The sequence below is a fragment of the Nanorana parkeri genome, unplaced genomic scaffold (genome assembly GCF_000935625.1).
Source record: "Nanorana parkeri isolate BGI_ZX_2015 unplaced genomic scaffold, ASM93562v1 scaffold1338, whole genome shotgun sequence".
NCBI classification, from domain to species: domain Eukaryota; kingdom Metazoa; phylum Chordata; class Amphibia; order Anura; family Dicroglossidae; genus Nanorana; species Nanorana parkeri.
The window spans coordinates 202,251-229,047 of NW_017307606.1; the positions used below are offsets into that span (position 1 = coordinate 202,251).

A 26,797-nucleotide genomic window follows, 5' to 3' on the forward strand; every position below is an offset into this window, starting at 1 on the left:
AAAAAATATAAATATATATATATTATTAAAACTTTTTTTTTTTTATTTTACAAAATACTTTACAAGGGCCTTCTGGTAACAATCAGTACCAGCACAACACCATTTTATCTGTTAGTGTGTAAGGTAATGCAATGAGCAGCTATACAAGAAATAGGATTTGACCATCTTGTCCAAAAGGTTAGTACATGCTCTGGTGTGCCTGTATTAAATGCTAGTATTCGTCTGTTTTGATGGAGGACTGATTAACAGAGCTGAGCATACTGAATTCTTAGCTGTGTTTTCTCTGACCACATAGTGATAAGACGTTAGAGTAATTCTGTCTGCATGGAATTTGTTATGTTTTGTGTTTCCTTTGATAATCAAACATGTCCAATCCCCCGAAATATTGTGCTAATCCGGTAGGGACAAAGAATGTCAGCGACCATGAAAAAAAAGTGCTGTAAAAGCTTTTATGTACTTTTATATAGCACTGGTGCATTACACAGTACTTGACACATATGATGAAAAAGAACCAGTCACTGTATGTGTTACTAGAGATAACCAGTGACTCATTCACCAGTTCCTTAGTTCACAATCTGTCTGATCGGGTGCATATCTGGTAGCAGAGGCGTGTGTGTGCATGGAGCCTAGCAGTGCACAGATCAATCTGCTCATCTGCACTTGGCATGTTTATGTAAGGCCTGTCAAGTACTCTGTCACCTGGGACAGAGTATATTGACCAGAATGGCTGTATACATGTACTGTAAGTCCTCAGTTAACTGATCGCCTCCCTGTGCTGAAGTGAAAGGTTGCTAAAACCCCTATTCTTCCAAGTCCATACGTATGGCAGGCCTACCCCTTTACCAGACCACTGCCCAGTGCCAGGACTAAAACACAAACAGCAGGAATACAGCTGACCCCAATGCTCCCTGCTGATCACGATGCTGAAGACCAGTGAAAGATTAACCTGCAGCAAAATAAAGGATACACTGTGCTCAGTAGGAAAGAGTCACAATATTTAGGAGACTACAGAAACAGAAGGGAACAAGATAGTCAAATCTTTCTACAGTGCATACTGCCTATGCAAATGCCATGGTTTACACTAGCAAATGTGTCGGGAAGTTGGAACTAAGCTTTTCAATGAAAGGAAACATCCTTGAACATACCTTTTGTAATCTGTTTATTCTATCCATAATCTTGTATTTTAAACATTAAGTGCTATTTACATAAAATATATTCATTCTCACTACTCATTTGATGTGCAGCAATGGATAGATGGACCTCCCATAGACCTGTAACTTGCTTGCTATTACACAGAACAGCACAGAATGTACTGGTGCCCAAAGACCACTTTCTTCAAGCTGAGCACGAACTAGAGCTCGTACAGAGGAAGATTCAGTAGCAAGCAAATATGTTTCAATAAAGTTGAAGTCATTTTCACCTTGCAAGGCCTTAGTGAATAAGCACAATAAAGATACCTAATCTCTAAGTAAATACCAAACCCCCAGTCTGATAAGTAATGGAGTGAAGACATGTATGACTTTACTGTCCCTTTCTCAGCAGAAAGCTGCTGATTTTAGTAGTCATAGCAAAGGCTTAATATTCACATGAATGGGGGAAATCCCGGATAAAATAACAGATTATCAAACCACAGGCGCATGAGTATGGTGGGTCTCCTCATTAAGTCTAAAAATGACCTTATTGGTAAAGTTAATTTAATGGGTCATGCTACTGAAAATTCCTTTCTGTGCTCTAGGTGGACTCTAATGGACTGTATAATACCCGCTGGCTTCTTGGGGACTCCAGTGGTAAGATCTCCCCCCCCAAAGTTATTATTATTATACAGGATTTATATAGCGCCAACAGTTTGCACAACGCTTTAGGTTCTTTTTTTGTTTAGCTCAGAGTCTCACACTACCTGCTACAACAGGGGTGCCCCCACTGCTTCTGTAATACACTGAGAATAACAAAGGGGTAACACCCCCCCTCCTCCCCCCCCAATTGGATTCGTCATGGTAGTTGTACAGACTTTAGAACTCAAATGCAGAGGTCACATCACTGGAGTCCCCAAGTGACATTGGAAATCAATATTTGGTTTTAACATTACAGTCTCTACTAAAAACTAAAATACAATATCTGGGCAGACTGCTCAAATATCCCCTGAATACCTAAAATGTTCGCAATGCATTAGCCCAACACAAGTTTTCATAGTGCATCTTGCAAATGTTTGAACCCAATTAAAAAATAATGGAAAGCATGTTTACATTTACAGTGCCGGGTTAAACATTGCATTTATGGTATGCTCATAAATGTCTCAGAATAGCACATTGCAAACATTTCTCGACTGTCCAGCTATTCATTCTAAAAAAGGAGGATGGAAGTGGAAGGCTATGGATACACTGATAACGTTTGGTATAGAGAATGTTTTTTATATTCACCAGATACCACAAACAGAACATTAAGGTTATTATCAAATCATTTTTTAGTAAATCGAAACTCCTTGCCGCTTCGTAGGGAACACAAAAGTTCCACTGCAGTGGAGGAATTTGAGTGAGTAGATAAGAACCTAGTTCGGGGAATATTGCTACAGGGACATTTTACATTTCAATCATTTGTAACTACATATATTCTCTTATATGCAATGCTGCTTTAATTTTAGAAAGATGTTCAAGAAAATAAATATTTTAAAAAATACTTTTGCTCTTACAATATATTCCACAAAACTAGATATGAAACACTGGAGACAGCGGATGCATTTCCTGATATGGAACACAAAGATGTTCCCACTCGTGAGGAATGAAATCCGCCTCCCAGTTATAGGTTAAATAATACAATTTTCAGAAAGTGCAGTCCTGTTGCTTACATCATTGGCCTTTGGTTGTAGAAGACAGTGTCATTTTTTTTTAACCAAAACTAACACAGAGTGGGAAAAAAAATACACCTCAATATTAACAATATAACCAGAGACTATAAATACATACAGTCTGTGCATAAACAGGTTACGTTCTGGATACTAGAATATTCTATTAATGTACATTAACTGTGATATCCGCATTGAGGGTAACATCTGCAACATATCAAAAGGCACTTCTGACAATGAAGCACGTTCGAGAAACAAAGATTTGTGTCTAAATACTGGAGGAAAATGGAGGCATTGCCCATGCCAACCAATTGGATACCAGTTACCAATTATTCTACAAATGCAAGCAAACACCAGACTGGTTGTTCCAGGCAACACTTTCCAGTCCTCTCATTTTTATACACAAATCTCACTGTAAATTGTTACAGAGTTCTATGAAAATTGAAACTGTATTCTTTAAAATTGCTAGTAAATTGGCAAAATGAAAGTACACAATCATAAGTGATAAAAGCCTTATTAATTCAATCCCATTACATGACTTCTGACAGATTACAACCATAATGCCTTTGAGAAGATTTTATTCTGGAGTTTGGAAAAGGAATAATGCCAAGTGCCTTTACCTTCCTAAAAGACATTCTCATTCAGACTTGTTCACTAAGGCAGTACAATGATGGCACGCAAAGTGCACGTACTCATAACAACCAACTGGATCCCAGTTTAGAGTAAAAGAATAAACCTTTTGTGTAGAAGTGGTTGTCATGGGTTACTGGATTTTGCCTTAAAGAATGAGCATAAATGGGATTTTTTTTAAAATTACCATGATAGGGCAATGAAGTGTTATGTCTCACAGCAACCAATCAGACGTCATTCTTTTGTGGTGCTCAGACTCACAAAAGCTAACTGGTTGCCCTGGGTGGCTCAACATCACTGATCTTACCTCCTTGGCCTTTAAAGCTCCAACTATTAGAAGTGTTTTGTGGACAGATCTTGAATTATCCCTTTTCAATTCCATGCTACTGTTATCCCTAGCAGGTAGTGTATAACTATTAAAGTGCATGAGCATTTCAGTGTCATACATGAGTGTGCAGAAATACAGCAAAGTTTTGTCTTCAGAATACCGCTTGTGGTGTGTTCGCAGATTCTAAATCGTTTTAGATACATCTTGCTTACTGATCAGGACCTCCAGCAGCCGAAGCTTAGCTTTTATCTGTTTGTATTCACAGTACTCTTCAGCCATTGGTATTCTGTCTTCTTTCTGCGCGCTCCTGAAAGACATAATAGGGCGAGGATGTGACTACCATGCATGTATTGTAATCTGTGTCATTCAGCAGGTAGATGTTGCAGGGCTTCAGCAAATGAAGTGTGCTCGTCCAAAAAGAATGCATCTAGAGATTCAGCCCCTCCTAATACTGTTTAAGTTACACTATAAGCAAAAAATCTAAATGCATATGTACATGTCAACTTGTGTTTTACATTTAAACTCGCTTCCAATCCTATAAAATACCTGCTGATCCTGCCAGTACCGTCTGTACATTATTCCTGTTATGTACACTTTCTTCAGACTACAGAGTGATGGCAAGAAACTGCATGGTGGGTGAAACTAAAACGTTTTCCTAATAGGCAAACTATTAGCTTGTGTATATGGAGGTTGATTACACCTGGCCCTGTCCTACTGCTCCCAGCCTTGCCCAACCCTGCCTAATGTTTGTGCAATTCACATGTCCATTTATTACAGGGCAAGTAGTGCTGGGAAATGTAGTCCCAGCACTGCTACATGGCTTACATAGTTAGTGACATCTAAGACAGGATTGCCCCTCCTATAGACCAGGCCTATGCATAGTACAGCAGCCAGAGAAAGCAAAAAAAACTGTATGGTCTTGAGGAAAACAATCAGCCCCTTATCTTGGATAGAGGTATAGTTTTCCAAGCTGCCTTTGTCAGAAAATTTGCATTTAGAGCCTATAGAGCTGCTTTAATAATCTGCTACTTACCAGTGCAGCAGGTCTAATATAATGGGGTGGGGTATCTGGAATGAAGGTAACCATGATTCCATGTTCTGTAACTTGCAGCCTTCATGTATACACTATATTGCCAAAAGTATTGGGACACCCTCCAAATCATTGGATTCATGTGTTCCGTGAAATTTCCTTGCTACTAAATATTCCACGGTCAACTGTTAGTGGTATTATAACAAAGTGGAAGCAACTGGGAACAACAGCAACTCAGCCACGAACTAGTAGGCTGTAAAATGACAGAGCGGGGTCAGCGCATGATGAATTGTACAGTGCGCAAAAGTCGCCAACTGTCTGCAGAGTCAATAGCTACAGACTTCCAAACTTCGTGTGGCCTTCAGATTGGCACAACAACAGTGCGTAGAGAGCTTCATGGAATGGGTTTCCATGGCCAAGCAGCTGCATCCAAGTCTTACATCACCAAGTGCAATGCAAAGCGTCGGATGCAGGGGTGTAAAGCACGCCACCACTGGACTCTAGAGAAGTGGAGACGTGCTCTCTGGAGTGAAAGAATCACGCTTCTCTGTCTGGCAATCGGATGGATCTGCCTGGGTTTGGCGGTTGCCAGGAGAACAGTACTTACCTGACCGCATTGTGCCAAGTGTAAAGTTTGGTGGAGGGGGCATTATGGTGTGGGGTTGTTTTTCAGGGGTTGGGCTTGGCCCCTTAGTTCCAGTGAAGGGATCTCTTAAGGCATCAGCATACCAAGACATTTTGGACAATTTCATGCTCCCAACATGACTGTTGCATCAGTGCCTGTTCCAACATGACTGTGCATCAGTGCACAAAGCAAGTTCCTTAAAGAGATGAATGAGCGAATTTGGGGTGGAGGAACTTGACTGGCTTGCACAGTAGCTGACCTCACAAATGTGCTTCTGGAAGAATGGTCAAACATTCCCATAGACACACTCCTAAACCTTGTGGACAGCCTTCCCAGAAGAGTTGAAGCTGTTATACCTGCAAAGGGTGGGCCAACTCAATATTGAACCCTAGGGACTAAAACTGGGATGCCATTAAAGTTCATGTGCGTGTAAAGGTAGGCGTCCCAATACTTTTGGTAATATAGTGTATATTCCATTCTTAAGCAGCTGCTTCCAGTAAATGGCCTTCAAATTAAATCTTGCTGTTTTGGGCTGAATGAGTGCGGTCTCCCAGCAGAACTCTCTACGGCTAACCGCAGCTGGAACCTGCAGTTATATTTGTCACAGATATCCCATCCTATTTACTTTTGTAGACCTGCTGTGCATCTCTTTACTCAACACTGTCTCATCTTTTAACCCTTTGCCCGCCTGATATTATTTGAACATGCAACAGAACTAGGCAGTCATGATTCATGAAAGCAAAGGAGCACGTCTTTACTCTATTTCAAATAGCATATCTATGAGACCTCAGCTCAAGCAAAACAAATTGGGCAAGTCACATTACTGTACATGTCTATCCCAGAATGCCTCTTACCTTCCGGTCTGTCGTAAAAAGTGCTCTTCAAACTCTCTTAAAGCTTTTCTTAACCTTTTCTTATCTGCTCTGGTTTCTCGAAGTTGATCAAGAAGCTCAGACCTAATTGATAAGGACAAATACATTTAGGTGACCATGTAGAAATAATATTATTATACAGGATGCATATAGCGTCAACAGTTTGTGTTTGTACAGCGCTTTACAATATAAGGAAAACATTACAGATACAATACAATTCAAGACAACATGGTTAGGAGGGCCCTGCCTGTGAGAGCTAACATGAGTATGGCATGTATGGTGCAGTAAAGTATCTAATAAAAGTTAAAAAGGATATTCCAAACAAAGCAGAAGTTCACCTTCCAATATATAAATAAAAGCACCATATGCAGATGTTTGCTTATTTCAATATATACTGTGTTTTGTCCTTCAATATTTTAAAGTGTCTACTCGTTGCTGCTTATCATTTTCTTTGGGTTATCATGTGAGTGGGGTTATGATAAAAATAAATCCCCTACATGTGAGTGAGGTTATGATAAAAATAAATCTCCTACATGTATGCGAGTGAGGTCATCATAAAAAGAAATCCCCTACATGTATGTGAGTGAGGTCATCATAAAAATAAATCTCCTACATGTATGTGAGTGAGGTCATCATAAAAATAAATCCCCTACATGTGAGTGAGGTTATCATAAAAATAAATCCCCTACATGTATGTGAGTGAGGTCATCATAAAAATAAATCCCCTACATGTATGTGAGTGAGGTTATCATAAAAATAAATCCCCTACATGTATGTGAGTGGGGTCATTATAAAAATAAATCCCCTACATGTATGTGAGCGGGGTTATCATAAAAATAAATCCCCTACATGTGAGTGAGGTTATCATAAAAATAAATCTCCTACATGTATGTGAGTGAGGTTATCATAATCATAAATTCCCTACATGTTCTAATTCTCTGTGTGAGTGACATTTTGCTTCGAATATCTGTAATGTACAGCAACATTGAAGGTGATTCCAGCATCTTGTCTGTATACAATGGACATGTATTGATCAGCAACCTGCAAGATCTGAAAACTTTTATATGGCCAGAGCAAGTTCATGAATACTCTGATGTACACTATGCTATATGCAGAAGATATTATAAAGGTGAACTTGCTCTTTGGATTGTCCTGTCCGAGGGATCCTATCCATGCCAACTGATACCACATTTCCCCATCTTACTTGTAGAACTATGGGGTCAGGGCTTTTCCCCATAGTTCTCCTAAGGGTAACGGGAGGACACAAACTAGCGTCCTCCCGTCACCCACAGCTCAATATACCGCGAGCTACATCTCGTGGTATACTGAGACGCCGCAGCCGGAACGGATCCCGACAATTATGTCTGGATCCACCCAGCTGCATGACAGCTGGCTCTGCCTATCTAGAGGCAGAGCCAGCTGTACCCGCCCCCTCCCCCGTCCGTTCCGCCAGTCAGCGCTGGAGGAGCGGGAAGGGGGGAATCCAGTCCCTCCTCTGTCACGGCTCTCTGCCAGCACAGGATCGAGAAGTGAGCGATCGCCGGTATGTGTTCGCTCACTTCCCAATCTCAGTTTCATTGTCACAGGTCGGCTCAGATTATGAGGCTGAGTGATAATCACTCACCTCATAATTCTACTTTAAAGCTTGGCATACACGGTTAGAATTTCCCATGGACGTTTGTACAAAGAAATCTCTCCAGAACATTCGATAATGCGATCAGAGACTTGACAAACATCGGTTGAAATTTTGTTTGGTTTTAACAATCGACTTTGGAAATGAATGGAATTTCACGAACAAAAACCACATTCACTGTTCAGTGAATGTTATTCAGGGACATTTTCCATCCTGCTCCTTCGATTTGTTTCTGTTGCTATTGTCCAAAATGATCTTTGATTTGACCATATTAACCTTTAGAAAACCAAACGGAACGCTCTAAAAACAATGTTGTTTAACAAAATTCTAACCATGTCTACCCGGCTTGGAGATTGGCTAACACCAGAGATCTCTTGCTGTAGCAATACGGAGTGATTTCTGCTCTCTAACCCCTCCAGGCTCTCACATTAGGGAAACGGAGCCTACAATTTCCCTGGTTTTCTGCCTGATAAGCCACCACTGAAGATGTCTGCTGCATGTCTCCTCCACAGATTAAGCATAAGGGCACAGAGTAAACCATTCATGTTTAGGAAACCTGCAGCTTATGCAAGTACCTATGGATGGTTAGAGTGTGGTAGAACATGCGTTTATGATATCATGCCTATGGCAGCCCTTAAACTGACCATGCACTTTACATTTACAACAATGTCCTGCAATTTCTAACTGAATGGGCTGTTTACATAGACCTTCACGCTTTGGAACTGTTTGTGAATCTTTACATGGCCATACACATTACAAACTGATTGCACTATCTTCTTTAGATTTACCAAAACTGTGTTGTAGGAGGGCCCAAAAAAGCAATCCATTCCATTGAGATTCAACTAATAGTAAATCTAAAGGGGATAGTACAATCAGATTGTGACATGTGTGATCAGTATTAGCACTGTTTGAATCTGGTTGTTTGCTGTAGAGCTGTACAAACTAATATGACCAGCTGTCACTTTACTGTGCTGGTTTGAATAGATTTGGCTGCTGGAGGCATGCAACGAATGAGCATTTATATAGCTACATTGTAATGGACCATTTTAAAGAGAACACCGACACACTGACACTGATAAATAAGGTCCAGAATTATCCAGCACCATACATGTGTCAGCCATGTAACAATGAAACAGCATTGTAATGGACCATTTTAAAGAGAACACTGACACTGATAAATAAGGTCCAGAATGATCCAGCACCGTACATGTGTCAGCCGTGTAACAATGAAACAGCATAGAAAACAAAGATTTACATGAGCAATTATGCATTGCCGTAATTTGTGAACAAAGCAGCCTAAAGCTTTAGGTGAACTCACATTGATGCTTCATGAAGGTTGGACATGGACACCGCCGACTGTCGAACTGAATATTTTTCATCCAGGGGAGAGACATATGCAGGTTCTGGATCTTCACTGCAATAAAACAGATGCTCATCTACAGCCAGTTCTGGATCTGCTGTCAGAGTGAATTCACAGGAGGAGTTCTGAGCACTGTCATCTTCCGAATCCTCTTCTTCATGCTAAGGCCAAAGCAAGTTCATTATTTAAAAGGAAAAAACATTTTAGTTTCATCACCATCTGATAAAGTAGTCTGTAATAACAATGTCAGTGTTTCGGACACTTCTGGTGACACCACAGAGCATTTAGTGCAGGGATGGCCAAACTGCGGCCCTCCAGCTGTGGTGAAACTACAAATCCCATAAAGCATCTCGTCTGGGAATCATGTCTGTGGATGTGAGAATCTTGCAAAGCAGTATCTTTTTTGTCTGAACTGGAACAGACTGCGTTGGTGTGAACAGAGCCCACAGATACCATAGGGATTCATTGGGATACTTTTTTGGTCCAGGAACAAACCGTTGTGGTCTGGACATGGTCCAAACATACCCTACATATACTTGCATACAAAAAAAAAAAGTTTAAAAATGTGTATATTTTATTGTGTTTTTGAGGTCTCAGTGCCTACTAATGGTCTTGCTTGATGGTCCACCTACTACAATAGAAATCTGTGAGCCATAAATGCTTGTTTAAATGAAACAAAAAAGCACTTTGTGTATTCCTTTATCTCATGCTCCATTGTTTTTTTTGCTTCGTAAAATAGCAGGTGATTCTTTTATTTGCATCACAGCAACCTTGCAACGCTATTGTGTTCCAGAAACCTGGAACTGAGGGATGGTGCTATACAGGTATCATGTGCAATCACATGTCCAAAGTCTGAATAATAAATATATAGTTTTATAAAAGCGACATGTTCATACATGCAAAGGAAACGCTATGAATATAAAAAGATATTTTCATCATGTAGATGGGAGATCATATTTTTATTTTAAAGGAGAACTATGGGGCAACCTTTTTTGGCCATAGTTCTCTTCAGGGTCACGGAAAGACATATGCTAAATGTCCTCCGGTGACCCAAAACTCAGTATATAGTGGCACAGCCGCACCACAGCCGGGACGGATCCCAACAATACTGTCGAGATCTAACCCGTTGCTGATTGACAGCTGGCAATAGAGGCAGAGCCAGCTGTGCCCAACTCCCACCCCAATCCGTTCCTCCAGTCAGCGGTGGAGGAACGGATAGGAGAGGGGAGAAGAGGGGAGAATCCTTGTGGGGACAGGTAAATGACAGTCACCACTCTCTGCAGAGAGAGGATCTGGAAGTCAGCGATCGGCGGTATGTGTTCGCTGACTTCACGATCAATAGAGCCGACCTGTGACAACTTCAGTGTCACAGGTCGGCTTGAATTATGGAGATGAGTGTTTTTCACTCACCCCATAATTCTCCTTTAAAGTTCAAACACATATATGGTTATATAGTTAAAGGTGACCCTGTCAGGTTCTAAAATATGCAGCCGAAAGATTCCCTGCAAGAGTCACAAGAGTTCAGTGTCACAGGTCAGCTTGAATTATGGAGATGAGTGTTTTTCACTCACCCCATAATTCTCCTTTAAAGTTCAAACACATATATAGTTATATAGTTAAAGGTGACCCTGTCAGGTTCTAAATTATGCAGCCGAAAGATTCTCTGCAAGAGGTAGCATACTCACATCTCTGGTGGCCGTATCTTCTTCCTCCACTCTGTTCCAGCACTGTAGCCTCCAGCATTCTCTTCAGCATGCAACAATATCTGGTGTTCCAGGTGCTTTTGCCCCCACCACGTGTTGCAGTTCTATCCTCCGACCCCCTCTGAGTACTGTAGTGACATAGGGAGGGAGGATGAGACAGTGCGCGGTGAGGACACAGGCATCTGAAATTTTCTAGAAGTGTTGAACGCAAAAGGAGCTGGCAGAGACTGCAACAGAGGGGAGGTGGGAGACACTGGATGCCAGATAAGTATTTATGCCATTTCTTCCCTTGCTGGGGAACTTTTGGTAGCATTTTTTTTTTTAGAAGCAGAAAGGATCGATTTAATACTGAAAAAATAAAGATTAATGGTTGACGTATTTAAGCTCTCATTACATGAATAGATTTTTATGCTACCATGAAATGTCAGTTCCAGTCTAATCTCTAATGCCCCCTCACATCACCGTTACCTTCTTCATTTAAAAGATACTGCATACATAAAAGTCCAAACAAAACCTACTCAAATGGATAAAGTGTTTTCCCACAATACTTACAATTGTTGGAATCAGGGTTGCAGTAGAAAGCAGCTGCTTTATAATCCTATATCTGTCATATAATGGTTTCATAAGACTCCTCTCTTGCTTTGTGACCTGCAAACACATTGTACAGTTGTATGATTACATTTATTATGAAGATATACTAAACAGTAACCATAAAAACAAACATTCACAAACATTCACAAACATTGTGGATTCGTAAATAGTAAGAAGTTAGACACTGATGTAGCGCTAATCTAAAATTGTAAAATATAAACTTTGTATAGAACATTGACATAAAGAAATGAATGAACGCAACGTGCTCAATACAAACTATAAACATAAATGTAAAAATTAGCTTTACGATTACCCTAAGCCTGGAAAATGACTTGGCGGTTTATTTTTACAAATCAAAGCTTACGCAAGAGACCAACTTCAATATCATTTTGGAAGACTATGATTAATGAATGCTTGAGGAATAAAGCAGAGATAGCCATTTAGTTGTCCCAGGATGACCCACACCATTACCATTACGATTACCACTGTGTTACATCTTAGCCAAACATAGAATTTAAACTGGCCCTTACGATTTTTTTGTTCTGTTATATGAGCATTTCAGGAAAAGGACTTGAGCTACACTGACTGGCAAATGCTTAAAGCATATCTAAACTTCAGGAACAAAAATGTTACATATTGCAGCCCACCAGTCAGATGTGGGCGCTCCATTCGTTTTTTTGCTTTCTTTATTTTTATTTACACACTTGTTTCCCTAAGGTGACAACACTCACTGTACTGTATCTACAAAGCAGCAGGTGTGTCATAGGAGGACAAAGTTAGGACTACAGAACTCAATCTCCCCCTAGCCATCTCTATCACACAAGGAGGTGATTTTCTGTAGTTAACAGAGAGAACTGGGGACAATAATAAATGATAACAGTCAGAACAGGAGGAGAGCAATGGAAATGACCAGCTTACAATACGTCTGGCAGGATAAACAAGTATTTTGAAGCAGATAAGAAAGGTTAAGGTTTTTAGTCACTTCCAAATAATTAATATGACCACAGCAGGCTGTATCTGGTAAACAGGCAAAATATAACTCAACTAGCAGGTCTAGTAGCAAGAACGCTAGTTGTTAGTAAGCCAGCTTATAGGTTACCATGCCAATCATCCTGGATTGATTTGTTAGCTGTACATGATTTTCCCTTTAAATAATGGCAGACCTGTGGTATCTACAGACCTGCAACAACTAGCACAGGAATAACATGCATACAAAATGACATCACCAAAATCAGCAAGACAATTGAAAAAGGGGCCTGTGGGCGAAGGTACAAAGAATGCGCCTACTTTTACTCTTTAGTGCACCTATTTACATTATGCCCAGTTTACATAACTCCCACTTTCCTGCCCACCACTAAAATAGGTGCACTGAGAAAAATGCTGCTCTGGGAACCAATACCAGCGAGTGGTCACAATTCCAAATGGTTTTTTTTGGCCCACTTTACACCTCATTCGTTTTCAACAGCACCCCTGTACACCAAGGCAATGCAGGTGCGTTGCAGTGCACTATAACACAATGTACAACTGAGCTGCATTGCAAAGAATAGCTTAAATTAACATTCATCTCCATGAACTGGCAGGGAAAAAAAGCCTCCCAGTTTTGACATGATCAGATTTTGTTATGTTGATTTTAATTACATGATGCACACTTTTTAAAGCTACTGTTCAGCTGTCAGGAAATTAAACTTATAACTGTACGATCACACTTTGAAAATGTCAATGATGTATTAACATTCCACCTCATTATAAGCTCGTTTGTTCCCTAAAAGCATGGCTACTTCAAACATTATCTTCTTCTGGAGGGGTATCGAACATATGAGCATAATTCAAGTTCTACCTTTGCAATCACATTTGAGAAATCCCCACTGTGTGTTTGTTGTGTTTTCCCATTCACACGGTGTATCTAAAAATAATCTTTTCAAAATATTTCTTACATTTCTAGTTGTTTCTTTGGAGCAGGTTTATACAAAGTGCACTGTAGCCAGCTTCTATTGCTTAGAATAAATCACAATGTGAAGCTAAGGGACATAATGGGGAACTGCATTAATATGCAATGTACCGCCCAAGCCTTGAGATCTTTAACCAGTGTGCACATCTGGTTTACATCTGATGACAGAGATCTGCCAGCACAGTACAGAAAGGATTAATTATGGCAAATATTACTCCCCAGCCTCCAGAAGGGGAAAGCTTAGTAAGAGTTTCAGCAAGTAAAAAAATAAGTAAGGTAACAGACTCCATGATAGACATGGTTTTAAGTTGTATAGCTAGAATGGCCTGCCCCCCCCCCCTCCTTTCACCCATACGTGTCCTTCCCCATACTCTACCCCACCTCTAACCTCCATATCCCACGTCTAAAACGTTCCTCTCTCCTACCTTCTGTAGTCATCTGATTTCTACCGATTCCTTTTTGGCATATGGTTCTTACACCCACCAACCTACGTTGGACCACTTATTGTGTATCTTATTTATAAGCTGAAATCTGCATAATGTGTACCCACTATGACTTTGATTCCCAAAACCACTGGCTCAAAGATATATCTATATATAGATATATCTATATATAGTGCATGCACATGTTGTATGTTGAACACTGGTCTGATATAACCGTTTACTCAAACATTTATTGCTTAAAAATTAAGTAAATATTGTTTCAAAGTAAAAAGATAAAGTAAAAATGTTTTAGGGAATTCTTTAAATGAAATGTTGTTTTAAAGTTATGCTATGTGAATGGGAATGTGTAACAAACATGTGTATGCTATTTGAATGGGAATGTGTAGGTCTTATCCCAATTTTTAGAATGTAAGCCCTCAGGGGCGGGGCCCTCCTTACCATCTTGTCTTGAATTGTATTGTGATTGTAATGTCATCCTTATTGTAAAGCGCTGCGCAAACTGTTGACACTATATAAATCCTGTATAATAATAATTTGGCTGCAAAAGTGGAAATGCATTTCTATTGGAAATGTATTTCTAAAACACCAATTATTAACACAGTTATATAATCATTAAACAACTATTATTAATTGCAACTATTGTAAATACTCGGTATTAGTCTCTTGGGAATGGGAGAGCCAATCACGTGTGTTGCAGCGCACATGAGCTGACAGTAGGAGAAAATAGAGAGTGCTGCTGCTGCTTTCTAATAGGCCGTGGACAAGGACGTGGTGCAGATGTTTTACCAAAGGGATTTTAAAAAACTGCCCTTTGATTGCACCTTATTGTATAGATAATATTACTGGACTGCCGCTTGCAAAAATCTCCAGACCATGATTAAATTATGCACAAAAAAAAAATGGAAGCGGCTACCACATAGCGTGTCCCATAAAACTAGGACTATAACATTTCTTGTGATCCGTGCAACTGAAAACTTCGATAAGCTTGTATATAGTACAAGCTCACCCAAGGAAGCCATTTCAAAACAGAGCGACATAACAGGGGTCAGAGCCACAAAAAGCCAGAAGACACCAAAAACACCAAAGGGTTAATAAACACTGTTCTATAATCAGTACATCACACTCTATATATCACAATTGACTACAAAGTATATTCTATACTACAATGACAAATGAGCCAGCTGGAGAAAAAAAAATCCATCTGCAATATCCAGCCAAACACTTCTCGGTTTCTCACTAGCGATGTTTACAATTCCCTGAACAAATTTGTATAGACTTACAAAATGTTGAACATAAAGCGGCAGATGGCCAGCTGGAAGGACACAGGCGGAATGTAAAATAATCCAGATATCGATAACAGAAATCTTAAATAATAGTGCACAAGGTCCTGAAGGAGTATTGGGTGAATGCACTTCAGTATGAGGCTCTCTATATCATTTTTAATGCCAGTTTATGTAACTATAGTTCTAATTATTTGTATTCATATAATAGCACATGTTATATACATTGTGTACTTTAACAGCAGGAGCAATTCTGAAAAGTTTGGAAGATGTAGTTAGTGCTTAAAGGAGAACTATGGGGTCAGTGTTTTCCCCCATAGTTCTCCTTAGGGAGCGCGACAGGATCGAGAGAGGTGAGCGAACCTGGTATGTGTTCGCTCACCTCCCGATCTACTGAGCCGACCTGTGACAGTCTCATTGTCACAGGTCGGCTAGAACTATGAGGTGAGTGATTTCCACTCATCCTCATAGTTAGAGCCGACCTGTGACAAAGAAGCTGTTACAGGTCGGCTCTATTGATCGGGAAGTGAGCAGAAATATGCAGCCGATCTGCTCAGTTCCCGATCATCTTCCTGCAGTGAGCGGTGACTGTCAGTCACTGCTCCCCGCAGGGATTTCCCCTCTCCCCGCACCAATCCTCCAGCGCTGAGTGGAGGAATGGATGGAGGAGGGGGCTGGCACAGCTGGCTCTGCCTCTAGATAGGCAGAGCCAGCTGTCACTCACGAAGCTGGGTGGATCACGAAAGTAATGTCGGGATCCGTCCCAGGTGCGGCGCTCTCAGTATATCGTGGGCAATAGCTTGCTATATACTGAGCTTTGGGTCACGGGAGGAGGTTAGTATACTAACCTCCTCCCGTGACCCTAAGCAGAACTATGGGGAAAAACACTTACCCCATAGTTCTCTTTTAAGTACCCTAGCGCTTTATAAATGTCTACTTTACACCAACATATGATTGGCCACATTCAGAATTCTGCATTTCATGTGTGTACACATAATGATCCATCTTCATGTGTCACTTGTCTGTGGACACTTATGCAACTGCACAGGTGAAATGCCAGAAGAATACATGTATTTTTATAAATCCTCCTTATAGTTCTTATATTAGTAATGATTACTTGACAGGTTTAAATCAGGACTAAACTAGGGACATTCAGCTTTAAACTGACCCAGTCAATACCTATTGTGGCTTCTGCAGCTACCTTTGTGAGTACACAGTGCTTAGTGCAGTGAACATCACACAGAAGCTACCCTTTTTCCACTCACATGGAAAATTTAAACAACATTAAAACATTTACTGGACAGAAAATGAACATGACTAACATTTAGGGTCTATTCACACTCAAGTGCACATTTTTAATGGCCTTTTAAGCACATCTACAATGTCAAACAAAGATACCTGCCTAAATTCCACTTCCCAGTGCACCATAAAGCAACGTGAATGTTTTAATTGTTATGTGTTGTGGGGTGCTGAGGGGCGGCTGTGTTTGTTTAATGTGTGCATTGCTCATAAAAATGAATGACAATGAGGGTCACTGCACATGAAAAAGCACACAAAAGAATGAATGGGCCCTTAAATACTCCAAAATACTCAAATAATAAAAATGTTTAAAATTGAGGATCTGTTAAAGTGACACTAAACTCAGAAGTTAAATCTTAAAATTGCATTCAAGCACCTTAACTATTAAGAAAAATGTATCATATTTGTGTATCACTCAGCTGTAGATCCTCAAATCATCTCTGAATTTCTGCTGATACTGTCCTTCCTTCCGGAGGGTGGCTACTTTTGTTCCCCATGGTCCCTGTGTGTGTTGTAAAGTAAAATACACAAATAAGATACATTTTTATTGATAGTTAAGGTACCTGAATGTAATTTTAGGACTTAACTACTAAATTTAGTGTCACTTTAAAGTCAATAACTATCACTTTTATCTCCTCAAATATAATTACTACTGATCTGCTTTCCTTGGGGATTAAAAGGAATCCAACATGTGATCTCAAGTATGTAAAACCCTAAAAGCTTTGTGTCACATCCCACTCCATTGACTTTACCATGCTGAAAAATGATAATAAGGAACTCCTTTCCGTATCATAGAAGACAGTGGTTTCAGACCAGTTAAGCTAAGACCAGCTGAGGAAGAAGAATGGCCACGCACATCTTTTTTCCAAGTTTTCCATGAGCCTGATTTTTAGACCTATGAAACCCCTTCACAAGAAAGGATTGCTGTAATGCGGCCAGTAGACGCAAACACTGCTTTAGTGACCTTAGACCAGACACAAATACAACACGGTGCCACAGATACTTACTGGTCGTCCATGAATATTCTCAAAATACAGAAGGCATTTCTGGAGACTCATTTTTTCCAGATTCATTTGCTTTTTTGTCATATCCTGTTTAAAAAACAGGGGGTATTGAAGCAGTTAGGATTTTCAGGGATGGCCACATTTCAGAACGTAATAAGATTCTACAATACCCATTGTCTTCCCACTAACAGTCCTATTTAAAAGCCATGTCTAACCTTGGATGGAAATAAAATATTGTATAGTACAAATTAAATACTATCACTGCCTATACCGTATTTTATTGCCACTGAATATACCCTAGAGGGTTGGTTCCAGCATCTATTCACCAATAAGCAAGCCAGATGCATTACAATACCATAAATCAAGTGTAACCGAGTAAATGTAGCTTGTTGGAGTAGACGAGCAATTGCAGCCTTCATATTTCTCTCAGTACATTGTACCATGGATGCAGGGAAGAAAATTGTTTTTACTGATACCGTGTTCTAGAGATCTGCTGCAATCAAATCCCAAACACCATCTGTTCTCATTGGAGGGAGGGGACGGGGACAAACTGCTGCAGATATATAGTGCAGGGTGATGGTGACATGCAGTGATGGACCAGAATGTCAAGAACCATGGTTTTACTGAAAACTTCAATGCTATCCAGAATTGTCACAGCTTTCACTTTCAGAACAGCCTGGCATCTGGCCATGACAGGTAGGTGTAGGAGGCTGGTGCAGGTAATTCTAGGCACCTGAACGTCATACCTGCAGCAGCCTTGCAGCTTCTTTTGTCTCAGTGACAGAGACTCTTTAAAAACAAGTCACTTATCTAAAGTCTATCACTTCTTTAGACAGCAGTATAAGAAGCCCTGGCATATAGGGCACATATTACCAGAATACTAAAGCAAGTACTGTAGCATACAATATGACATCTACCATAGACAAGTATATCTTCACACCACAATTTTCACAAAACAGCAGAATAGCACATGTCATATGTAAGTAAACTAACATAGGCATACCTTTAAGTTTTCTGGAATATTAAGCAGTTGTCGCTTCTCTTTAAGCCTCTTCCATACAGTCTCTACTGTTTCCTCTACAGAGGACATTGGCGAGCTGGTGGCTCCGTGCTGCTCCATTGCTTTGGATGCCACAGACATTTCTTCATAGGTCTGATTTTGTGTGGTTCTTGGCACATTTTGGCCTTCAGATAACTTCAGTTTTAGCTCTGTAAGAAGGTTCATCATTGTTATACCAAGTTTTGCGTGCTACATTAAACAAGGTAAATCAGGTTACAACCACTCTCACCAGGACGAAAAGGCAGGAAAAATCCAAAATGTTGGTAGTTATTACAAAAGAAGAAATAAAGGGGAAATCTTTCAATAAGTACACTTGTTTTGGTGACAACTGTTTAAGGTCTCGTTCACACCTAGGCGTATTGCATATGCGAGTCTGTCGTGCGTTTTTTTACCGTGCTACGTGGTAAAAAAAAAGTTGCACGACCGTCGCGTGTTTCTGAAGGCTACTTGGCTGTATCCCAATGGAAACGCGCAACAAAACGGCCCAAAGTAGTACATGTACCTTTTCAGGCGTGGGCCGTTTCGTAGCGCGTTAGGGACGGGCGGAAATACGCCAAGGTGGGAACGAGACCATTGAATACAATGGGATTTATATTTTTGAGCGCTTTGTAGAGCGTAGAACGCGCTACAAAACGTTCAGGTGTGAACGAGGGCTAAGAGGGGATTATCCTTACTTTGGAGAGATTTCCTCAGACTTCCTTACTTGTGTCTACAGGACAGGAGGTGAAGAGTGTGTGGAAGGCTTGCTATCTAAGTGTCCTCCCAAATTAAAGACACCCATGATATAACAAGGAGGGAAGGCTACACACAAGAGTATATGTAGATTTATTATAGAGTAAAAGAAGATTCCTGCAGCTATGATGTCTGGCTGGCTGCATTTGTCTTTGTATACATAGGACCACTTCTATCCCCAGGTTATCCAATATCTATAGTCTATATTGTGGAATAATCTTGACATGGTCACCTGAAAGTACACCAATGTGAGACGGACAGGGACAGATTTGTTTAAAGAATGCTTCATTGCTTCTAACTTAGTCTTTTAACACCTATATGCACTTAATGTTAAGGTCAAGTCACTTGTGATAGTCAGGCAGTAAACTTCGAGCAAGTGATGTATTTGCCAAAAATTACACTAGCATAAAATGTACCTTTGAGTTGCTTACGAGCCTTTGCCAAGTCATTCATCCATTTCAGAACTTCAAGATTAGATGTCTTATCACTGTGAGATGGCTAAAGTACAATGAAAAAAATATATATCAACCTCTGACAGAACAGTTTTACAACTAGAATGGCCATCATTTACACAAACAAGGAAAATATTAAAATAATTATTCTGAATGATGATCCACTGAGAGTCAACATGTCCACAGACATAAGATATTCTTCTTAGGGAGAGAACTAAACAAGTCAGGCAAAAGAGACACTGTCACCTGGCCATGTTAAAGAGACACGGTCACCTGACCATTCACTGCAAAATATCAGTGCCTCTGGATAGTCTATCACCCCCCTACCTTGCCCAGGCAAGTAATACTCATTGATCCACACTCCCTTGTCATCTCTCTGCTGCAGGAGTCCACCATATTTAAGCACCGGTGATGGATGGTGTTAGAATTTACCCTCAGGTATGAAATCAATGCCCACCAGTTGACACTGTTCATGACTGGCAGTTGGCCACTCAAGCCCAAGGCTTTCGCATGGGAGAGGTCACATGGAGTGAGGAAGCTTTGTGTTCAATGAATATACCTTACTTGCGGGCATGTCTTACTAGGATGCACAATCACGTTACCCTGAAGTGATAGCATCTCAAAGTTCTCCCAGCTGATTGCCATTATTCCACATAAATAATGTCAGTCAGGGATATCGGCATAAAACACCATTCAATGTTTTAGAAATCAATACCTTTAATGAATAATTGTTCTGAGGTTAGGTCTTCCAATTGTCACCGTATGTCAATAGGCATTGTTAGCAATGGGCCTCCAATATTGATTACAGTGAACAGTCAACTACAGCAATTGGCTTTCCAGGACTGGTAACTAAGGACTATAGTTATAAGGACTGGTCACATAGAGGCACAGTCAACAGCATTCACATTTTTAAAGTTGGTCAGCAAATGCTTCTGAGGGTAAAGGATGGCAAACGCAAAGGTATTAGGTAAATCTTCAATAAAGTTGGACTTCTGCAAGAGCATACTAATCATCACTTAAGATGACAACGTGCCAGTTGAGAGTTCAGGCAATGTAGCAATTGCAGCTGTAAAAATATGGCAGTGTCCCAGGCATCATATTATAACCATGGTGTAACAGTATTTGCTTGTCTCAGTACACAATTGTTTTCTAATTCCGCAAGATAGTTTCCAGTTTAACTTGTTCACTTCCATCTAGTTCACTGGATAATAAATCAGAATCATCAATTCTGTCCAATAAGCAGGTAGATGACCAAGGAAGCGGTGAAGCTGATGAGGAGGATTTTCCCAACTAGCAGAAGTGTATTTATGAACAGGACCTTTGGTTGTTTTATTTTTTGATAACACTGCCCAATTGTGATTGTTTTCACTTTATGTCATGTTGAAGACAGGAACTGAATTTGGATTAGTTAGTCCATTTAAAATTTAGCACGGGATTTTAGATTTTTTTTTTCTGCAAAGCCCTAAATCTTGGGTATTTACAAATAACAGATCTCATATCTAGCATGAAATAGATGAGACATGATACTTATATGTAGATAGATGTTTTGAAGTGTGGCCAATTGAAATTAAATGGACAGAGGCAATCAGCATTTCTGACCTTCACTGTAAATGGCAATCAGAAAAGCTCTATAATAAGAACTAGTCATGCAGTGCCAGAGAACATTATGTAATTTGTGTAGTAACAAAAGGAATTCTAATCTTGTCTGACAGAGTTTGGGCATTTTGAGGCCTTATGATAATCCTGGCAACAGTTACCCTGCATTGTTTCAAAGCACAACCTACAGTATAACAATGGCTTTACTCACACGATAGTTTTTCTCAAGCTCAAATTTATCTTCATATTTCCTGATCTTCTTCTTGAGGTTCTGGATTTGTTTAGTGAGCTGTATGACTGTCAGCGGCTCTTTTGGGTCTTCACAGTTCCCTCTTGATGTGCTTCTTGGCCTTTCAGAATAGGAAAGTTATTTTAAAAACAATTCTGGACTAATATTCAGAACAGAATCTTGTATTAAAGCTGATCTCCAGTAAGATGTAAAATATATTCTATAGTGTATTAATTAATATAATGTTATTTTTAATGCAAGCAAGGCAAGTACCTGAATTTGATTTTGTATAAGCTTTCTGCATTCCCTGTACAGTGCAGCTCACAATAGGGTATATAGAAGCAGCGCACACTAGTTGTGCTGCAGTGCTCATGTGCCAACTAAGAACACACTGATAGGAAGAATAACAGAGTGACAAAGATATTTAGTTTCTCCCTTCACTGTCTAGTCACAGGCTGGGGGAGGAACAAGACTTGTAAGAGTTACTTAACTGCAGCAAAGAAATATCAGGTCTTCTGACCTGCCAGAGTGGGCTGTGCTGTGTGGCTTGGATGAGTTTATCTCAAAAGCTGGTTGGACAAAAAACAGATCCATTGGACGGTATAATAGCTCCCGTATGTGTATTTTATCTGTGGATTTAGCTGTTTGCCTGAAGTTGAGTTTTAGTTAAAAGATGCTGAAAACTCTAATTGTTAACACTAGAACAACTAATATTTAAATAATCTAATCTACAGTACACAAAAATCTTACACAATGTGTCACTGCTACCACAATACTACTGGTATACAGTATGTATTTTTGGCACCAAAAACAAAGGGTCACGTCATTAACCAAAAACCTCGAACCTGACCTTAACACTTAAAAGGTGGTCTGCAGTATGAACATTTTTGAAAATCCTGCCAATTCCCCTCACTTTGACACTGGCTAATGTCCAAAACTTCAAATATATTTTTTACTCTTTAAAAAAACTTTAAGGGTAACCTTTAAAAGTTTCCATAATGTTACTATCTCATCTGTATTACAAGCTTTCTTCTGGTTGGGGTGTAGGACATTATCTAGACAGGCAGTCAGTAGCAACAGACTAAAGTAAAGCTTCAACAGCAAATTGTGAACAGTTAAGTATCATCAGAGGAAAAACATTAAGGAAAAGCCCCTCGACAACATCCCTCACTCATTCAATGAGGAAGAGGTGAGGCTGAAGTTCAGCTTTAATCCTCCAATAAGCATTTTCAGAAGGTCATCAACATTAAACCCATATATCCTATAAAAGGGTTTACCTCCAGTTAGGGGGGAACATGTAGGTTACAAAAATCTTGGTGTATGTAATTTGTATGTCAGGCCTGATGGCAGCATTATGTACACATAAAGGTTTTACATTAAAAAAAATCATGTAAAGTATGTCTAGTGACAATGTAAAGGCAGTACATCATCTACAATGACTTACATCATGAATTGCTGGGCACTAGGAGGGGATGGTGCAGACTCTGGATCCAGGTTAAATCTCTGACTTTGACTAAAGATGGAACACCGAGGAGAGAGTAGAGGATTATCTCCATCTGTAATGTGGAACAACAGCCGGCTGGTCCCACAGCTGCGTGTGTCCTCGGCACTGTGATCCGAGTCGTTCTGAGACTCTCGATGCACCATCGCTGGTTCTAAAATTGACAGGAAACGGCAAGATTTGAATTTATAAGGAATACCAATTCTATGTTTTTAGCCATTAAAACATTCACTGAAAGTGTGCATTGTTGGCTAGTGGGTACATGGTAATATCTCCCACCTTTACAGACTGTGTGATTGTGGCCTCACAATACATGCTGAAGTCACTCTGAACTCCAGCGGAATCATGACTTAGGCTTTTGCCTGGTTCAGAACTACACATCTATGACACAAATGAAGGGGAGAATTAACTACATAAGAAAAAAAAGTTTGAATTTCTACATATGTGTCATAAATTTCGAAATTAGGAAACCATCATAAAATCAATATATTTACAGTGGTCTTAAAAATGCAATTCAAATCAAAATTATGCAAAGTTAACAGGGGGGGTCAACTTTTGACTTCTCATATCTCACGGCGACTCCCTTGTTCTTACATTTAACCACAGCAGTCTTCAAAAGCCAGTGGTGGATTCAACAAACTAGCGCCCACCAAAATGTAAATGATCTGTTTTAGTTTTTTAGTTTTTTTTTAGCGTTACAACCTGAAATATATGAAAACTTAACTCTAAATAAAATATTCACTAGGTGTGTGACAACTCCTGTACTATTTTGAAGTGAGTGTGCGTCTCTCGTCCTTCGGATTATTATAGGTAGCAACAATTTGGATGAGATGCGATCACAATCACACATTTGAAAGGATTCTTTAACTTATCCCGTACGATACCAATAGTCAGTATAGCTAATTTAAGCTCTAAACGGCACCACAGGGGATGCACAAGTGGAAAAAAACTGATCCAGGAGGATAGAGGTTTTCATTACTACACGTACAGGAAAAACGTAGACTATCTGAAACAATTTAAAATCCCTTTCCTGCAGACTGCACAAAGCAGAATAATTCATTTCCTGCTGAGCCCTTTTAATTACTCTCTTCAAGAAATACCTGACATAATAAATATCTAAATTCCACTACTCAGGAGGAAAAGTCTTCAATGCTAAACTAATATATAGCAAGCTAAGACGAACAGTAGTAGATATAAATGATATGCAGTGAAGAAATTCAGATGACAAATATACTTAGACTCGACACATTCAGCCATGGCAAATATGGGGACAACTCCTTTTCAAAAGGGTACAATCTATCAGTGTAACATATATATGATCCTCAGTTTTTGTGCTCTAGATTGGTCAGGGAGGTGAAAATGGTCACTGTCAATTCTGCTGACTACTGTGCATCATTCAAATTACATGTAACCTTGACATTTTCCACTGTGCACAATTAGAACTCATGCACACAGCCGCCTGAGGGCATACAACGTAAATTTGGGCATATTTCCCTGCCTATGAGCTATAGGTGCTGTATACAGCCGCCCACAGAAATCAATGGTGGTATGGCTGTAAACATATACATTTTGAATGTATATTCAGCTGTTTGCCTGAAGTTTCACTTTAACTCTCTCCACATCCAAACCTTTATTGAACCCCTAACCATAAGCTTTTAACTCTAAGGCCTCATCCATACTGATGAGAAGGGGCCCGTACAGATCCGTGCGGCGTGCACGCCCGTATCGGGCTGCTCCTGGGAAGGACAGGTGCTGCGTGTCATTGTAGGCAGCAGCCTGTTCTTCTCTATGGGAGTATGCGGCAGTAGGCACTACACATCCACAGTACCCGGCAGTAGGAACTGCACATCCGTGAGGGTGTCCGTGCTCGGACACAGACAGAGCGGATCCTGTCTGCGTCCAAACACGGACACCCGCACCCACATGGATGTGCAGTTCGGGTGATCGTACGGCGGTGTACTCCCATAGAGAACAGGCTTCTGCGTACAGTCACATGCAGCACCTGTCCTTACCGGGAGCGGCCCAATATGGCCGTGCACACTGCACGGATCTGTACGGGCCGACAGCTGTGTGAATGAGGCCTAAAATGTACCCTGCATCAGTAGGCAAGCCTCATCAAATCTAAACCTGCCTAGTCATGAGCAAAAAGTATAGGACCTTCCTGCACCAGGATCAACATCAAAAACAACTGGTGGCTGTACAAAAAATAAGACCGAGTTCTCTGGACCAAAACTGATTTGCAGTAAGAGATTCAAATAATTGACCACACTCAACAAATTCTGTACAAAACCTTTCCCTGAAACCTATGTTTTATGCAGTGTTATTACCTCCTCCATGCTGCCTTTCCTACAAAGGTTTATGATTCTCACACAATTATTGTGCATCAGCTTAGCCACACTAGTTTCATTGGTATCAATAATTCAGCTCTTTTACAGTTACTCTGCAGACTCAAAAGTGCATTTTTATACTTAAATTAAGATAGCAACTTCTCCGCCATCAGCTTATTCACTAATCTAAAACATATTTACATTTCCTACCCATTTTAAACATCTCCCAACGAGCATTTACGTACTAGAAAGAAATGGATTATTCAGCAGGGCTCCCATTACTAGCAAACTCAAGGGTGCACTTCAAACTTGGTGTAAACATTTGTTCGAAATTACTGCAGGAAGAAGTGTAAAGACAATCCCTTTCATTGCTAAACAGGATATACAGCTATGATTTGGATAAGCAAGGCTGTAAATTTGCATGTAGTTATTTTTATCCAGCACCTGAAGGTATACAGATCAACAGAGTTTGCCCAAGAAGGTAAATAATGGTATATTAAACTAAGTATTATTAGACTGTGATGGTGATTTATAAAAAAAAAAAAATAGCGTGAAACAAAACAAAGATGTATCACCCAGCAAAGAGTTAGGTTTTACCGTTTATTCTCTGACCTGCTGTGAGAAAACTGAACAAGAAAGCACAGTCTGCTAGGTCAAAAAAACCTATGCCATAGTAATTAGTCAATTTACTTGAATAATTGAACCCATTTTGATGTGGGTAGAACACCCCTTTCTACGGTTCTCGCCTCAATAGTGGCATACTCTGTTGCCAAAATAACAGGAGAGATGGAAGGAAAACCATGTTGCATCACAGTGTCAACTTTTCCTTCGATCTACCCACCTATAACATGCTTATTAAGAGGACATACCACACACAGGGAGTGTTTTTTTTGCTTGCGTTACAGTTTGAATGAGAGATAGCCCAACCTCCTGCAGGAAACACAAGATCAGACAGAGATTAAACGGTTCCCTGAGCCAGCATCCTCAGCTTTTTGTGAGAAGACCAACAGTCTGACAACCCATACATAAGTATAAGGACTGGTGGCGAGTCTACGGTTCAAAAAGCCCAAGATGGCTGCCACATGGACTTTAGGCATGCTGAGGGCTAGGCTTTGGTTCGCCCCCCTCTTGAATGAAGTCCAGAATTGTGGGTACTAGGCAGAAGTTAACCCTGCGTGAGTCAGTCCAGGAACAGTATTTCCTCCCAATTTTTATATAGAAGACTTTAGTGACTAGCCTGCGGCTTTAAAGCAGAGTGGTCACTACTTCTTCATACAGCCCCTTGCTTTTGGGAGACCTTGATTTTCCATTTATT

The 26,797-nt window shown here is 40.1% G+C and overlaps 1 protein-coding gene and 1 long non-coding RNA gene across 3 annotated transcripts in view; both read right to left on the minus strand.

The window, feature by feature from the left end:
* LOC108797805 overlaps positions 1-769 on the minus strand; it is a 23,989-nt gene extending 23,220 nt beyond the window's left edge. The window contains exon 1 of the long non-coding RNA XR_001941905.1: positions 661-769. This is a non-coding gene — a long non-coding RNA (uncharacterized LOC108797805). The remainder of the gene's footprint in view (positions 1-660) is intronic.
* Positions 770-3,731: 2,962 nt separating this feature from the next.
* FAM13C (family with sequence similarity 13 member C) overlaps positions 3,732-26,797 on the minus strand; it is a 128,676-nt gene continuing 105,610 nt past the window's right edge. For both annotated transcript variants that reach the window (XM_018569464.1, XM_018569463.1), the window contains exons 7-15: positions 23,099-23,309; positions 21,637-21,775; positions 19,794-19,875; positions 18,589-18,794; positions 17,589-17,672; positions 11,573-11,668; positions 9,276-9,478; positions 6,307-6,408; positions 3,732-4,104 (exon numbers count right to left, since the gene is read on the minus strand). In XM_018569464.1, coding sequence (XP_018424966.1) covers positions 3,981-4,104; positions 6,307-6,408; positions 9,276-9,478; positions 11,573-11,668; positions 17,589-17,672; positions 18,589-18,794; positions 19,794-19,875; positions 21,637-21,775; positions 23,099-23,309 — 1,247 coding nt within the window. In that variant the 3' untranslated portion in view covers positions 3,732-3,980. The remainder of the gene's footprint in view (positions 4,105-6,306; positions 6,409-9,275; positions 9,479-11,572; positions 11,669-17,588; positions 17,673-18,588; positions 18,795-19,793; positions 19,876-21,636; positions 21,776-23,098; positions 23,310-26,797) is intronic.